Genomic DNA, 16,083 nt, shown 5'->3' with positions numbered 1-16,083 from the left:
GTCTTTTTAAATAAGAGTAAATTGATATGCCTTTTGCAACCAAGTTGATAAGTAAAGCCAAAAAGGAGGTCAATAGGTTCTAATATGAAGACAAATCAAAGCAGGTAAGACCTTGCTTTTGAGTCTAGTAGTAGTGATGTCTAGGCATAGAAAAAAATCTATTTCTTACAAAATAATAAAACTGAAATGTATGTGTGAGATTGATAGACAGTATTTCATCATTTTCAACTAAATACAGGTGTTGAACTAAGGGATGTACGGAGGTGCCTCGGATTTGAAGCAAGAATTTCTTTGAGCTTTGCAGTTGAAGCCTCAGCAAATATTAGTAGCAAGTCTTGTCTAACAGAGAAAAAAGATAACAAGGGTAAGTAGTGCATAGCTTCTCAAGCCAAAAAATTGGGTCCAGGAAAGAGGTCAGTGAGAGCTCAGGTCTTCCATTATGTACCCTATTTATTGTTGACCCTCTTTATTAGAAAGGGCTGGAGCAATAGCAAAGCAGGTAGGGCGTTTGCCTTGCATGTGGTGGCTGACCCAGGTTCTATTCCTCCGTCCCTCTCAGAGAGCCCGGCAAGCTACAGAGAGCATCCCGCCCGCAGGGCAGAGTCTGGAAAGCTCCTTGTGATGTATTCAATATGCCAAAAACAGTAACAACAAGTCTCACAATGGAGTCATTACTTGTGCCCACTAGAGAAAATCGATGAACAACAGGAGGACAGTGCTACAGGGCTACAGTGCAGTGCTTTATTGGGAAAAAAAAACTAAAAGTGATTAAAACCATTTCCTCTTACACTGGTTTCTGTCCTGTGATTCAATAGACATGAATGCAGTCACTGATATTTCTCTATGTAGTGTTGCTGCTCTGTGAAGTCTGGTCGCTGCAGATGAGTCTATTTACTGTGGCATAAAGAATAGACCAACAGCAAAATACAAGATTAAACTCCCTAATCTATCCCTAACATTTCATCAGTGAATAGCCTTTTAGAAAATATGTCTCTGGGATAAATATTTTTTCCGTCATTTTTCAAAATTGAGGTAGTGATAGAGTCTTGACACTTATTCTCCTCAGGAATATCTGAGATGTTTTGTGGTGTTTTCAGTATTCATTGCAGTGAGCTTAGGACAGCTTAGCGGAGAGGTAGGAAGTTGTTCAAAAGAATATGATGGAACTATTCAGAACCGGGCTTGCAATTGTGCAGGAAGTGGGTTGGGGTGAGGGTTAATGAGGTGGGGATGTGGGGGAACCCTGAGACCTTGGTAAAGGGAAACAGACACTCTGGTGGACGGTGTGGTGCTAGAACTTTGTATGCACGAAATCCTATGGTGAACAGCTTTGTAAGTCATGGTACCTGACTGGGGAATAAAGTAAAAATAAAAATAAAAGGGACTGGCGTGGTAGCACAGCAGTTTGCCTTGCACATGGCTGCCCCAGGTTCGATTCCCAGCATCCCATATGGTCAACCGAGCACCACCAGGAATGGTTCTAGAGTGCAGAGCCAGGAATAACCCCTGAGCATAGCTGGGTGTGACCCAAAAAGCAAATAAATAAATAAATAAATAAAAATGAAAAAATAATAAAAATGAAAAAAAGAGAAAGAAATATCTAAGAGCATTCTCAGAAATACAAATATTTGAGAAGCACTTTTATGTTTCAATTTTGATCTTGGTTTTGAGGCCATCCTGACAATACTCAGGGCTTACTCTTACCTGTGTGCAAGCATCAGTCCTGGCAGTGCTCAGGGAACTAGATGTGGTAATAGGATTGAAACCGGAGTCAGTCACATGCAAGGAAAGCACCTTGTATTATCTCTCCAGCCCCTGAGAATCATCTGTAAACAATCAGATGGTATCAGGGAGGCAATGAAGTGGACAGGTTGGTATTTTTAAAAGCATACTAACCATCAATCTGTGACCACAGTTGGAAACCACCAATGAAATGAAAAGAAAATGAAGCACGGTTAAATGTCATGATTTTAGTACTTCATTCTTAACTCTATGATTTCATGCTAGTTCTTTCATTTAAGTCTCCATTTTCTCATAATAAAAAAAACTTGCAAAAATCAAACTAAAGTATCTCAAAGTTCCTTTCCAGTTCTGAAAATAAACAGCTAAAATGTTCAACAACAAAAAAAAAATACTGTTTTATAAGGAAAAAGAGATGAGTAAGAATTTAGAGTAGAAAGAATTTTTGAGTTTTTACTTTATTATTTTCATTACTTTTAATTAAAAATTTTGAAATTTGCAATGTTAGGGATCAAACCCAGGTCCCATATATACAAAGCCAGTGATTTACCACTGAGTCGCATTCCCAGCATATTAAAAACATTTTTTTTCATTTTTTGGATTTTGGCCCATAGCTTACTTAACTTTGGCTCTGAGCTCAGTGATCACCACTGGTGGTCCTGGGGAAGCATATGTGGTGATGGAAATCAAACCCAAGTTGTCTGCCTGTAAGGCAATCCCCTTAGCAACTGTACTGCCATTCCAACCCCTTCTTTTCTTTTCTCTTCTTTTCTTTTCTTTTCTTTTCTTTTTTATTCTCTTTACTTTTCTTTTCTTATTATCTTTATTTTTTCTATATGTGATGCTGATGATCAAACCTTCATCCATGCATGCAGGGTGTGTTTCACCTCCGAGTCACTTATCAGCTCTTATACTTCAACTGATTATGTTAACCTAAAGCAAGCCTATACAAAATATTACAATATGAAGCAAATCCTCAATATGAAAAATATATGTATGTACAGAAGTAAGTCATAGTTGCCAAATATGCAAATATGTGATAAGCTTTCAATTCCAAGGTATCTAAATCATCCTATCATTTAAATTTTATTAGAAAAATAATTGAAGTCTACAATTGGTGACTAAGGAAAGTTATCTTTACAAAGCTGGAAGTAAATTTTCATCTATAACTTTTATAAACAGCATTGAATAATTGGGTTTAATGAATATTTGTCAAATATCACAGATTTTAGTTACTATCCTATTGTATGCTTGAAAATTTTTTTGAGAATAGAATTTAAATGTTCTCATTATAACAACTATAACAAATAGTATGGTTATTATGTGAGGCCAAGAATAAGTCAACAACCTAATTAATTGTGGTAATTATTTTGCACTACATATATACAGTATGAAACAGTAACAATGCAAATTTATGTAGTATTTTTGTCATATATCATGTCATACTTTTTAATCATATATTTTGTCATAAATATACTACATAACCACAAACTTATGTAGTATATTTTGTCAAAATCTAGGTGAAACGTAAAAATGTAAAAATACATGTAAAATATATTTTTAAAAATCACAGATACGTAGTCATTCATTTCTCCTTTTCTCAGAAAACGTGAGCGATGGTCACTACATAGATGATGTTATTTCACTGATAAGAGGAGGAACAAGCAAATACACAATTGAACTGAAAGAAAAGCTTCTCAGAGCCAAGGCAATTGATGTGACTGACTTCGTAAATTGGGCCACTTCCTTAAGTGATGCTCCTGTGCTCATAAATCAACAAGTAAGAAAAGTTTATTTTCCAATAGGTGGTTTTTAAATTTGTTTTCTTGTTTACTTAATCACTATGGTTAATAAATGTCACATAGTTCAATAAGTAGTTAACTTCATTTGAAAGACATGCAGACACTCAAATGCTCTGCTATCTTATCCTTGGAAAGAAGCATACCCTAGAGGAATAGGTTTGGGGTCATACCAACCCTGGTTGAGTGCGGGGCTTTGTTCCTCGCTGAATATGTGATATTTTCTGCCTTTGACAACACTAAAATCCCTGGGCTCTACAGTTATTCTGAAGATTTAGTCAGGTTGCTTGTAAGAAATAACAGCTCAGACTGGCACAAAAATCCTAGGGTTTCATGAATTATTCCTTATCTTTTTTTTAATTAATTTTTTTTATTAGTGAATCACTGTGAGGTACAGTTATAAACTTACAAACTTTTGCACTTGCATTTCATTCATACAATTGTAGAGTACTCATCCCTCCACAGTGCCCATTTTCCACCACCAATGGACCCAGCATCCTTCTCACCACCTCCACTCTCCTTCACTGCTGGTGGGAATGCCAACTGGTTCAGCCCTTTTGGAAAACAGTATGGACCATTCTCAAAAAATTAGAAATTGAGTTCCCATTTGACCCAGCAATACCACTCTTGGGAATATATCCCAGAGAGGCAAAAAAAAAAAAATATAATCGTAGTGACATCTGTACTTGTATGTTCACTGCTACACTGTTTACAATAGCAAAAATCTGGAAAAAACCCTAGTGCCCAAGAACAGATGACTGGTTAAAGAAACTTTGGTACATCTACACTATGAAATATTATGCATCTGTTAGAAAAGATGAAGTCATGAAATTTGCATTTAAGTGGATCAACATGGAAAGTATCATGTTAAGTGAAATGAGTCAGAAAGAGAGGGACAGACATAGAAAGATTGCAGTCATCTGTGGAATATAAAGTAACAGAATGGGAGACTAACACCCAAGAACAGTAGAGATAAGAACAGATAAGGACCAGGAGATCTGCTCCATGACTTGGAAACCGGCCTCACATGCTGGGGAAAAAGGAAGCTCAGATAGAGAAGGGAACACCAAGTAAAGGATGTTGGGTGGACCCATTTGTGTTGAAAGATGCATGCTGAAAGTATATTATAGAATTACTCCTTCTCTTACATCTGGCTCTAGCTATCCCTTGCCTTCTCAAAGCTTTGTACTGATGCTTTTGATACAGGAGGGTTTTTGTGAAGGGAATTTCGCATGGTCTGAAAATAAGAGGAAGCTAATAAGGTCTCTGAAAGTAAGACCAAGGATAAACACCCTTTCTTAATTTATTTCTGGGCTGCATCTTACAGTGCTCATATGGCTCTGAACTCAGGGATCACTCCTGCAGATGCTCAGGGGACCATATGGGGAGCCGGGGATGGAACCAGGGCTAGCTGCATGTAAGGCAAGTGCTTTACATCCTGTGCTATTTCTCCAGCCCTAAGAATGAGTATTCTTATGGTCAGGAAATACTTACCATCTTATCTCTTAAATAGTCTTCAATTATTCCTGGCTTGGGGATTGGGGGGGATAAGAAAGTTGTATATAACTATAAAATTATGCATTTTAGTGTTATTTAGTCTTATCCTTCTTTCTCTAAATGACTTTTAATAGTTACTTATTTTCCCTAACTTCTTTTTTTCTTTTTCTTTTTTTTTTCTTTTTGGGTCACACCCAGCGATGCTCAGGGGTTAGTCCTGGCTCTGCACTCAGGAATTAATCCTGGCAGTGCTTGGGGAACCATATAGGATGCTGGGGATCTAACCCAGGTAGGTCACATGCAAGGCAAACACCCTACCCGCTGTACTATAGCTCTAGCCCATTTTCCCTAACTTCTTATTTTGTTTCAAAAATTATTAGAATGTGCTCTTTTCCTACTTCCTTGGATATCTTTCAATTTTCCCTGGAAATTTTGTCAGTTATATTCTTCAAGTCAACTTTACTAGTTTAACTTAATAGCAAACATTTGACTTTTTTGGCACTTATTAAGGAATTTTGTTCTCACATTCTATTTTACTGTTTGTAACTAGTAAGTAAAAAATACCATGTAAAACTACCTCATATGGGCTGAGAGTAGGAGACATGCTTAGCTGACCCAAGTTCAATTGTCAACACCCCAGATGGTCCCCAGAACCCTGCCAGGGGTGACCCCTGAGCACAGAGTCAGAACTAAGATCTGGGCATTGCCTGGTGTGTCCCTCACTCATAAATAAATAAATAAATAAATAAATAAAACTACCTCATTTACGTGAGAAAGGAACTCAGAGACTGGAAAAACTACTCCCTTTTAATTATAGAGACTAGTTCTTTATAGATATGTAAGAATATCTATGAGACCACATAGTTTGTTTATAAAGCAGGACTAATGTAAGAAAAACTGTGGTCAAATTAATATGCCCATATATTTACTGGAGTCAGAAGAGACAGAAGACGGTCCCAAGAGGAGAGAGAGAGACAGAGATAGAGAGACAGAGAGAGACAGAGACAGAGAGAGAGACAGAGAGAGAGACAGAGACAGAGAGAGAAGAAAAAGGAGAGAGAGAGAGAGAGAGAGAGAGAGAGAGAGAGAGAGAGAGAGAGAGAGAGAGAGAAGTGCCTGCCATAGAGGCAGGTGGGGCAGGAAAGTTACCAAAGGGAAACCAGGGACATTGCTGTTGGAAAATGTACAGTGGAGAAGGGACAGGTGTTGGAACATTAGCACTGTAGCACTGTACTCCCATTGTTCATCGATTTGTTTGAGCGGGCACTAGTAACATCTCCATTATGAGACTTGCTGTTACTGTTTTTGGTGTATCAAATACGTCACGGGTAGCTTGCCAGGCTCTGCCATGCGGACGGGATAGTCTCATAGCTTGCTGGGCTCTCCAAGAGGGGTGGAGGAACCAAACCCAGGTCAGCCGCGTGCAAGGTCTTGGAACATTATATGACTGAAAACCAGTCATGAACAACTTTGTAACTGTATCACACTGTGATTTAATTAAAAAGAAATAAGGTAAAGGTAAAGGTAAAGGCCCTCCCGTTGATCATCGATTTGCTCGAGCGGGCCCAGTAACGTCTCCATTGGAGACTTTGTTGTTACTGTGTCTGGCATATCGAATACTCTCGGTAGCTTGCCGGGCTCTCCGAGAGGGGCGGAGGAATCGAACTCGGGTTGGCCATGTTGGCTGCGTGCAAGGCAAACGCCCTACCCGCTGTGCTATCACTCCAGCCCACTATGATAGTAATGGTAGTAAATTGTAAATTAAGGAAAAAATGTATCTTATAGATGTTAACATCTACATGGACAACTCCAGACGTTTGCTTTCTCATGTCTACAAAAGAAATATAGTTTTCTTATATGGATCTAAAGTTGTTATTTAAGGCTATCTTAATTATAGATAAGCATATGATAGAGTTGAAATTTAAATCTTAAGTAAACAAAATGTTTGCTAAAAGATTGCTATTAGATCTACTGGAACTATTCAAGGACCTTGATCGACTCTATTGGTATAATCCTACTGACTGTATTCGAAACGTAGTAGTTTAGCCTTTTTTGTGTGAAGCAAGATAGTTTTTGTTCAAGTTTATTTAGAAAGATGTGAAATGAGAGAAAGAGAGAAGTATATTTCTAATTTTTTGAGAATCTTCCATACTGTTTTCCAAAAGGGCTGAACCAGTCGGCATTCCCACCAACAGTGAAGGAGTGTCCCTTTCTCACCACATCCGCGCCAGCACTGGTTGCTTTTGTTCTTGTGGATATAGGCCAGTCTCTGTGATGTGAAATGATATCTCATTGTGGTTTTTATCTGCATCTCCCTGGTGATTAATGATGTGGAGCATTTTCTCATGTGCCTTTTAGCCATTCGGATTTCTTCTTTGTGAAAGTTTCTATTCATTTCATCTCCCCATTTTTTGATGGGGTTGGATTTTGTGGAGTTCAACCAGTACTTTGTATATCCTTGACATTAACCCCTTATCGGAAGTGTATTTGGCGAATATCCTTTCCCATTCTGTAGACTGTCTTTGTATTTTGGTCAAGGTTTCTTTTGAGGTGCAGAAGCTTCTTAGTTTAAGATAGTCCCATTTGTCTATCTCTGTTTTCACTTGCTTGGCCAGCGGTGTGACATCTTTGAAGACACCATTAGCTTCTATGTCATGGACGGTTTTGCCAACTTTTTCCTCAATGTACCTTATAGATTCCGGTCTGGTATTGAGGTCTTTAATCCACTTAGATCTTACTTTTGTACATGGAGTTAGGCAGAGATCTGAGCCCATTTTTTTGCATGTAGCCGTCCAGTTTTGCCAGCACAATTTGTTAAACAGGCTTTCCCTGCTCCACTTCACTTTTCTTGCCCCCTTATCGAAGATTAGATGCTTGTATGCTTAGGGGGAGATGTCAGTATATTCAACTCTGTTCCATTGGTCTACAGCTCTGCCTTTGTTCCAGTACATGCTGTTTTAATTATTACTGCCTTGTAGTAGAGTTTGAAGTTAGGGAGGTTGATTCCTCCCATTTTCTTTTTCCCAAGAATTGCTTTAGCTATTTGTGGGGGCTTATTGTTTTATATAAATTTCAGGAGTGTTTGCTCCACTTCTTTGAAGAATGTCATGGGTATCCTAATAGGGATTGCGTTGAATTTATACAGTGCTTTGGAAAGTATTGCCATTTTGACAATGTTAATTCTCCCGATCCATGAACAGGGGATATTTTTCCATTTCCTCGTATCCTCTTTTATTTACTGAAGTAATGTTTTGTAGTTTTCTTTGTACAGGTCCTTTACTTCCTTAGTTTAGCTGATTCCTAGGTATTTGATTTTCTGGGGCACAATTGTAAACGGGATTGTTTTCTTCATGTCACTTTCTTCTCTTTCACTATTTGCATATAGGAAAGCCATGAACTTTTGGGTATTGATTTTATAGCCTGCTACTTTACTATACAAGCCTATTGTTTCTAGAAGTTACTTGGTAGAGGTTTTAGGATTCTCTAAGTATAGTATCATATCATCCGCGAATAGTGAGAGCTTGATTTCTTCCTTTCCTACCTGGATGCTCCTAATATCTTTTTCTTGCCTAATCGCTATTGCAAGTACTTCCAGTACTATATTGAATAGCAGTGGAAAGAGTGGACATCCTTGTCTCGTCCCTGATCTTAGAGGGAAGGCTCTCAGCTTTTCGCCATTGAGGACGATTCTTGCTGTAGGCTTGTGGTAGATGGCTTTAACTATATTGAGGAAAGTCCCCTCTATCCCCATTTTGGCTAGGATTTTCATCATAAATGGGTGCTGGATCTTGTCAAATGCTTTCTCTGCATCTATTGATATGATCATATGATTTTTATCTTTTCTTTTGTTGATATGGTGGATTATGTTGGTTGATTTTCAAGTGTTAAACAAGTCTTGCCTCCCTGGGATGAATCCTTCTTGGCCATGGTGTTTTTGATGAGTAGTTGAATTCTATTTGCTAGTATTTTGTTGAGAATCTTCGCATTCGTGTTCATCAGGGATATCGGCCTGTAGTTTTCTTTTCTCGTGGTGTCTTTGTTTCCTTTTGGTATTATAGAGATATGGGCTTCATAGAAACTGTTTGGGAGAGTTTCCATTTTTTCAATTTCCTGGAAAAGCTTGAGAAGGACTGGCAGTAGGCCCTTTTTAAATGTTTGGAAAAATTCGCTAGTGAATCCATCTGAACCAGGGCTTTTGTTTTTGGGAAGACTTTTGATTACAGTTTCGATTTCGTTGATGTTAATAGGTCTACTCAGATACTCCAGATCTTCTTGATTCAGCTTTGGGAGATTATAGGAGTCCAGGAATTTGTCCATTTCTTCTAGGTTCTCTTGTTTTGTGGCATGCAGACTTTCAAAGTAGTCTCTGATGATTTTTTTTATTTCTTTGGTTTCTGTTGTGACATCCCCCTTCTCATTTCTGATTTGGTTTATTAGGGTTCTCTCTTTCTCTGTTTCTTTGTGAGTGTTGCTAGTGGTTTATCTATCTTGTTTATTTTCTCGAAGAACCAGCTCTTGGTTTTATTGATCTTTCGGATTGTTTCTTTGGTTTCCATGTCATTGATTTCTGCTCTAAGTTTTATGATCTCTTTCCTTCTACCTGATTTAGGCTCTTTCTGTTGATCCTTTTCTAAGTTCTTGAGTTGTGAGGTCAAGTTGTTTATGTGCATTCTTTCTTCCGTCTTGAGATATGCTTGCAGAGCTATAAATTTTCCCCTTCGTATGGCTTTCGCTGCATCCCATAGGTTCTGGTAGCTCGTGTCTTCATTCTCATTTGTTTCCAGGTATCTTTTGATTTCGTCCTTGACTTTGTTCCTGACCCACTCGTTGTTCAGCATTGAGTTGTTTAATTTCCAGGTGTTTGATTTGTTTCTCTGTGTCTGTGTGTGATTCACTTCTATCCTCAGTGCATCATGGTCTGAAAAGATGGCTGATACTATTTCTATCTTCCTGATTCTGTTGAGGTATGTTTTATGTCCTAGCACATGGTCTATTTTGGAAAATGTTCCATGTGCACTGGAGAAGAATGTGTATTCTTTCTTTTGGGGGTGTAAAGCCCTGTATAGGTCTATAAATCCTCTCTCTTCTATTTCTTCTTTCAAAGCCAATGATTCCTTGCTGGGTTTTGTTCTTGTTGATCTGCCCAGAGATGATAGGGCGATGTTGAAGTCTCCAAGTACTATTGTGTTGCTTGCAATGTCCTCCTTAAAATCTGTTAGCAGTTGTTTTAAATATTTAGCTGTTCTCTCATTAGATGCATATACATTTAAGAGTGTGATTTCTTCCTGTTGTACATATACCTTGATGAAGAGAAAATAGCCTTCACTGTCCCTTCTAGTCTTTTTCAAGGTGAAATTAATGTTGTCGGATACTAGTATGGCTACCCCAGCTTTTTTGCAGGAGCTGTTTGCTTGCAGGATTGTTTTCCATGCTTTGACTTTGAGTCTGTGTTTTCTCTGAGTGTTGAGATGAGTTTCTTGTAGGCAGCAGAATGTTGGGTTCTGTCTCTGTATCCATTTTGTCACTCTGTGTCTCTTAAATGGTGAATTTAAACCGTTGACATTGAGAGAGAGTATGGTTATGGGATTTTGTGTCATCTTTCTGTAAGGGTGTGTTGTGCTTGTGGGGTTTGTCTTGTCTTATAGTAGCCCCTTTAGCCCTTGTTTTAGGTTTGGTTTTGAGTCTATGAAGTTCCTGAACTGCTGTTTATCTAGAAAATAGTGTAACGTTCCTTTAATGTTGAGTGAGAGTTTAGCTGGATAGAGTATTCTTGGTGAAGCATTCATTTCAGTGAGTTTTTTGACTATATCTCTCCACTGCCTTCGGGCTTGGAGGGTTTCCTCTGAGAGGTCTGCTGTGAATCTAAGGGGTGCTCCTTTGTATGTGATTTTCTTTTTTGCCCTTGCTGCTTGCAGTATTGTGTCTCTATCGGCAGCATCGATCATTCTAACTATAATATGTCTTGGAGTGTTTCTGTTAGGGTCTCTTTTAGCTGGCACCCTTCGGGCTTCTTGAATCTGAATTGTATTGTGGAGCTCTGGGAATTTCTCGGCGATGATTTGTTTAACCATGGTTTTTTCAATGGGATTGTTTCCCTGAACTTCTGGTAGTCCAATGATTCTAATGTTGTTTCTTTTGGAATTGTCTCCTAGGACTCTGATTCTCTGTAGAGCTATTTTGAGGTCCTTTGCCATTGTTTGTTGTTGCGTGCTGGCTTGGTGCAGCTGATCTTCCAGCTCACTGATTCTTTTCTCACCTGTGGTCATTCTATTTTTGAGGGCACAGACTGGGTTTTTGATTTTATCTATGGAATCTCTGATCCGTGCCATTTCTGTGCAAAGCTTTCCAATTTCTGCTCTCATTTCTTCCTGTATTTTGTCGATTGTGCGATCGATTGTTTCTTTCATGTCCTCTTTCAATTTAGTGGATATCTGTCTGACTGTTTCATTGAGTCAATTGAACATCTTAATGACTTCATATCTGAATTCTTTGTCAGAGAGGTCCCTAAGGTGGCTAGCACCTACGAAGGCTTCTGGACTTGTTTCCTCGTCCTCTTTCTGTGGCGGGGATTTGCGTTGTTTCTTCATGTTGTTATGTAGGTGTAGGGGTTAGATTTCTTGGTTTGAATAAACTACTTGGGGCCGCGTAAGCGTTGTCCCGCCCAAAATTAGGCCACGCCCACTTTTTAAAGCCATGCCCTCTTTTAAAGTAGCCACACCCGCACGGAGACCTGGTGTGTCTCCCGAGAGTAAAGACTGGGTGGGTAGAAGAGACCAATCGGCTTCCGCAGCGGAAAGGGAGAGGCAGAGGGGCTCAGATCTGCTTTGTATCCTGGCCTCCGGGGGACGCCTCAGGGCTTGCACGATGAAATTCAAGTCCCGGGTTCGAGAAGCAGCGGCAAAACTGACCTGGGTGAGTGGGAAGAAGAGACCAGCTCAGCTTGGGCTGTGGAAAGGGAGAGGCAGAGAGGCTCAGATTTGCTTTGTCTCCCGGCCTCCAGGGGATGCCTGGGGCTTGCACGGTGAAAATCCAAATCCCGGGTTCGAGAAGCGGCGGGAAAACTCACACATAGTTTATTTTTAAGAGCAACTATAGACCCCAGGTTTTTGATTAGTAGACATTTAATACAAATTATAAATTTTAGTATATTTTTTCACAAACTGGGAAAAGTGAGCTTTTGTACCTAAGAAAATGTCAGTTATATTTAGTATATCATGCATTGTTTTGTAAAATTATGTTTCTGTATCTGAAGCTTAGAAAACAATAAAATACTTTTAGTGACTTTTAGCTCCCAGAAAAGATATAAGATATAGGAAAGCTTGTACTTATTAATTCAGTTGAACTGTCTTTTGGTTAATAGGAAGATGTTTCCATGAGATAATTACACAATCTATAATCACTAACTCATTCTTTGATAAGCTTTTTGTTGTTTAAAAAAATGACAAATTCAAACATTGGAGCTGATCTTATATTGAAATAGCTAACCCTCCTATATAATTATTTAAATAATTGTTAAGATTTATCTCTACACACCATAAACCTTTATCTGCTTATCTTTGATTCTCTGTGACAAACTAAATCAATTAGGTAGGTACCTATATTGTGAACAGTTGGTTTTAGAGGAGAGACTAAAATTATATTACCCTGAAGCTTTTATAAATAATTATGAATATATGCTAAGATATTATTCTGTCTTGCACACGGCGAACCCGGCCAACCCGAGTTCTATTCCTCCACCCCTCTTGGAGAGCCCAGCAAGCTACTGAGAGTATTCCACCCGCACGGCAGAGCCTGGCAAGCTCCCTGTGGCATATTCGATATGCCAAACACAGTAGCAACAAGTCTCAGGATGAAGACTCGAGCCCACTCGAGCAAATCGATGAACAATGGGAGGACAGTGCTACACTGCTACAGTGCTCTTTTTTTAATGGTACCGGGGGACAAACTCAGGGCTTTTCACATGCATGGCAAGCACTTTTCCACTGAGCTATGCCCTAGATCTACTGGTGAGATTTTCTTTTTTTTTTTTATTTCTTTTCTTTTCTTTTTTTTTATTATTAGTGAAACACCGTGAGGTACAGTTGTAGATTTACAAATTTTTGTGCTTGGATCTCGGTCATACCAAGATCAAATACCCATCCCTCCACGAGTGCCCATTTTCCACCACCAGGATAATATCCCTCCCCCCCATCCCCCCATGCCCCCCTGCCACTGTGGCAGGGCATTCCCTTCTGTTCTCTCTCTCCTTTTGGGTGTTGTGATCAGCAAAAGAGGCATTGAGTGGCGAACATGTTCAGTCCAGTCTACTTTCAACGCCTGCATCTCCCCTCCTGGGAGGATCCTCCAAACACACTCCACTTGGTGTTCCCCTTTCTATCTGAATTGTCCTTTCCCCTAGAATACCCGACTGGCCTCTAAGTTATGGAGTAATTCTCCTGGTGTTGATCTCAGCTATTCTTGGGTATTAATCTCATATTTTGTTACTTTATATCCCCCAGATGAATGCAATCTTTCTATGTCTATCCCTCTCTTTCTGACTCATTTCGCTTAGCATGATACTTTCCATGTTGTACCACTTGTACATAAATTTCATGACTTCATCTTTTCTAACAGCTACATAGTACTCCATTGTGTAGATGTACCAAAGTTTCTTTAACCAGTCATCTGTTCTTGGGCACTCAGGTCTCTTCCAGTTTCTGGCTACTGTAAAGAGTGCTGCAATGAACTAACAAGTGCAGATGTCACTTCGGCTACACATTTTTGCCTCTCTGGGATATATTCCCAGGAGTGGTATAGCTGGGTCAAATGGGAGCTCAATTTCTAATTTTTTGAGGAACGTCCATACTGTTTTCCAAAAGGGCTGAACCAGTCGGCATTCCCACCAACAGTGAAGGAGTGTCCCTTTCTCGCCACATCCGCACCAGCAACGGTTGCTTTTGTTCTTTTGAATGTGGGCCAGTCTCTGAGGTGTGAGATGGTATCTCATTGTGGTTTTGATCTGCATCTCCCTGATGATTAATGATGTAGAGCATTTTCTCATGTGCTTTTTTGCCATTCGGATTTCTTCCTTGAGAAAGTTTCTGTTCATTTCATTGCCCCATTTTTTGATGGGGTTGGATGTTTTCTTCTTGTGGAGTTCAACCAGTATTTTGTATATCCTTGATATCAACCCCTTGCCAGATGTGTATTCGGCGAATATTCTTTCCCATTCTGTAGACTGTCTTTGTATTTTGGTCACTGTTTCTTTGGAGGTACAGAAGCTTCTTAGTTTAAGATAGTCCCATTTATCTATCTCTGTTTTCACTTGCTCAGCCAGTGGCGTGTCATCTTTGAACATACCATTAACCTCAATGTCATGGAGGGTTTTGCCAACTTTGTCTTCAATGTATCTTATGGTTTCTGGTCTGATGTTGAGGTCTTTAATCCATTTTGATCTTACCTTTGTACATGGTGTTAGGCAGAGTTCTGAGCCCATTTTTTTGCATGTAGCCATCCAGTGATGTCAGCACAATTTGTTAAAGAGGCTTTCCTTACTCCACTTCACATTTCTTGCACGTTTATCAAAGATTAGATGATCATATGATTGAGGGGAGATGTCAGTGTATTCAACTCTGTTCCATTGGTCTGCAGTTCTGCCTTTGTTCCAGTATCATGCTGTTTTGATTATTACCGCTTTGTAGTAAAGTTTGAAGTTAGGGAGGTTGATTCCTCCGATTTTCTTTTTCCCAAGAATTGCTTTAGCTATTCGTGGGGGCTTATTGTTCCATATAAATTTCAGGAATGTTTGCTCCATTTCTTTGAAGAATGTCATGGGTATCCTTATAGGAATTGCATTGAATTTGTACAGTGCTTTTGGTAGTATTGCCATTTTGACAATGTTAAGTCTCCCAACCCATGAGCAGGGGATGTCTTTCCATTTTCTCATGCCCTCTTTTATTTCCTGAAGTAGCGTTTTGTAGTTTTCTTTGTACAGGTCCTTTACTTCCTTAGTTAAGCTGATTCCTAGGTACTTGATTTTCTGGGGCACAATTGTGAACGGGATTGATTTTTTCATATAGCTTTCCTCTCTCTCACTGTTTGCGTATAGGAAAGCCATGGATTTTTGGGTATTGATTTTATAGCCTGCTACTTTACTATACAAGTCTATTGTTTCTAGGAGTTTTTTGGTGGAGGTTATTGGGTTCTCTAAGTATAGTATCATATCATCTGCGAATAGTGAGAGCTTTATTTCTTCCTTTCCTACCTGAATGCCCTTAATATCTTTTTCTTGCCTAATTGCTATTGCAAGTACTTCCAGTACTATATTGAACAGCAGTGGAGAGAGTGGGCATCCTTGTCTTGTCCCTGATCTTAGAGGGAAGGCTCTCAGGTTTTCCCCATTGAGGATGATGCTTGCTGTAGGCTTGTGGTAGATGGCTTTAACTATGTTGAGGAAAGTCCCCTCTATACCCATTTTGGCTAGGGTTTTCATCATAAAGGGGTGCTGGATCTTGTCAAATGCTTTCTCTGTATCTATTGATATGATCATATGCTTTTTATCTTTTCTTTTGTTGATATGATGGATTATGTTGATTGATTTCCGAATGTTAAACCATCCTTGCATCCCTGGGATGAATCCTACTTGGTCATGGTGTATGATCTTTTTGATGAGTAGTTGGATTCTATTTGCTAGTAGTTTGTTGAGGATCTTTGCATCTGTGTTCATCAGGGATATCGGCCTGTAGTTCTCTTTCTTTGTGTTATCTCTGTCTGCATTTGGTATCAGTGTGATATTTGCTTCATAGAAACTGTTCGGAAGTGTATTTGATATTTCAATTTCATGGAAAAGCTTAAAGAGGATTGGGAGTAAGTCTTCTTTAAAGATTTGGAAGAATTCACTGGTGAATCCATCCGGGCCAGGGCTTTTGTGCTTGGGGAGACTTTTTATTACCATTTTAATTTCCTTGATGGTGATAGGTCTGTTCAGGTATTCCAGGTATTCTTGGTTCAGCCTTGGGAGTCTGTAGGAGTCTAGGAATTTATCCATTTCCTCGAGGTTTTGATGTTC

The 16,083-nt window shown here is 39.2% G+C and overlaps 1 protein-coding gene across 1 annotated transcript in view; it reads left to right on the top strand.

Moving 5' to 3' along the window:
- Positions 1-16,083, top strand: part of C9 (complement C9) — a 70,959-nt gene that overhangs the window by 38,242 nt on the left and 16,634 nt on the right. Inside the window, exons 8-9 of the mRNA XM_056112204.1 lie at positions 239-364; positions 3,345-3,520. Coding sequence (XP_055968179.1) covers positions 239-364; positions 3,345-3,520 — 302 coding nt within the window. The remainder of the gene's footprint in view (positions 1-238; positions 365-3,344; positions 3,521-16,083) is intronic.

Source organism: Sorex fumeus, unplaced genomic scaffold, assembly GCF_029834395.1.
Source record: "Sorex fumeus unplaced genomic scaffold, SorFum_2.1 ptg000015l, whole genome shotgun sequence".
Lineage (NCBI taxonomy): Eukaryota > Metazoa > Chordata > Mammalia > Eulipotyphla > Soricidae > Sorex > Sorex fumeus.
Note: the sequence above shows the minus strand (reverse complement) of the source record. Positions and strands in the feature narration are given on the sequence as shown.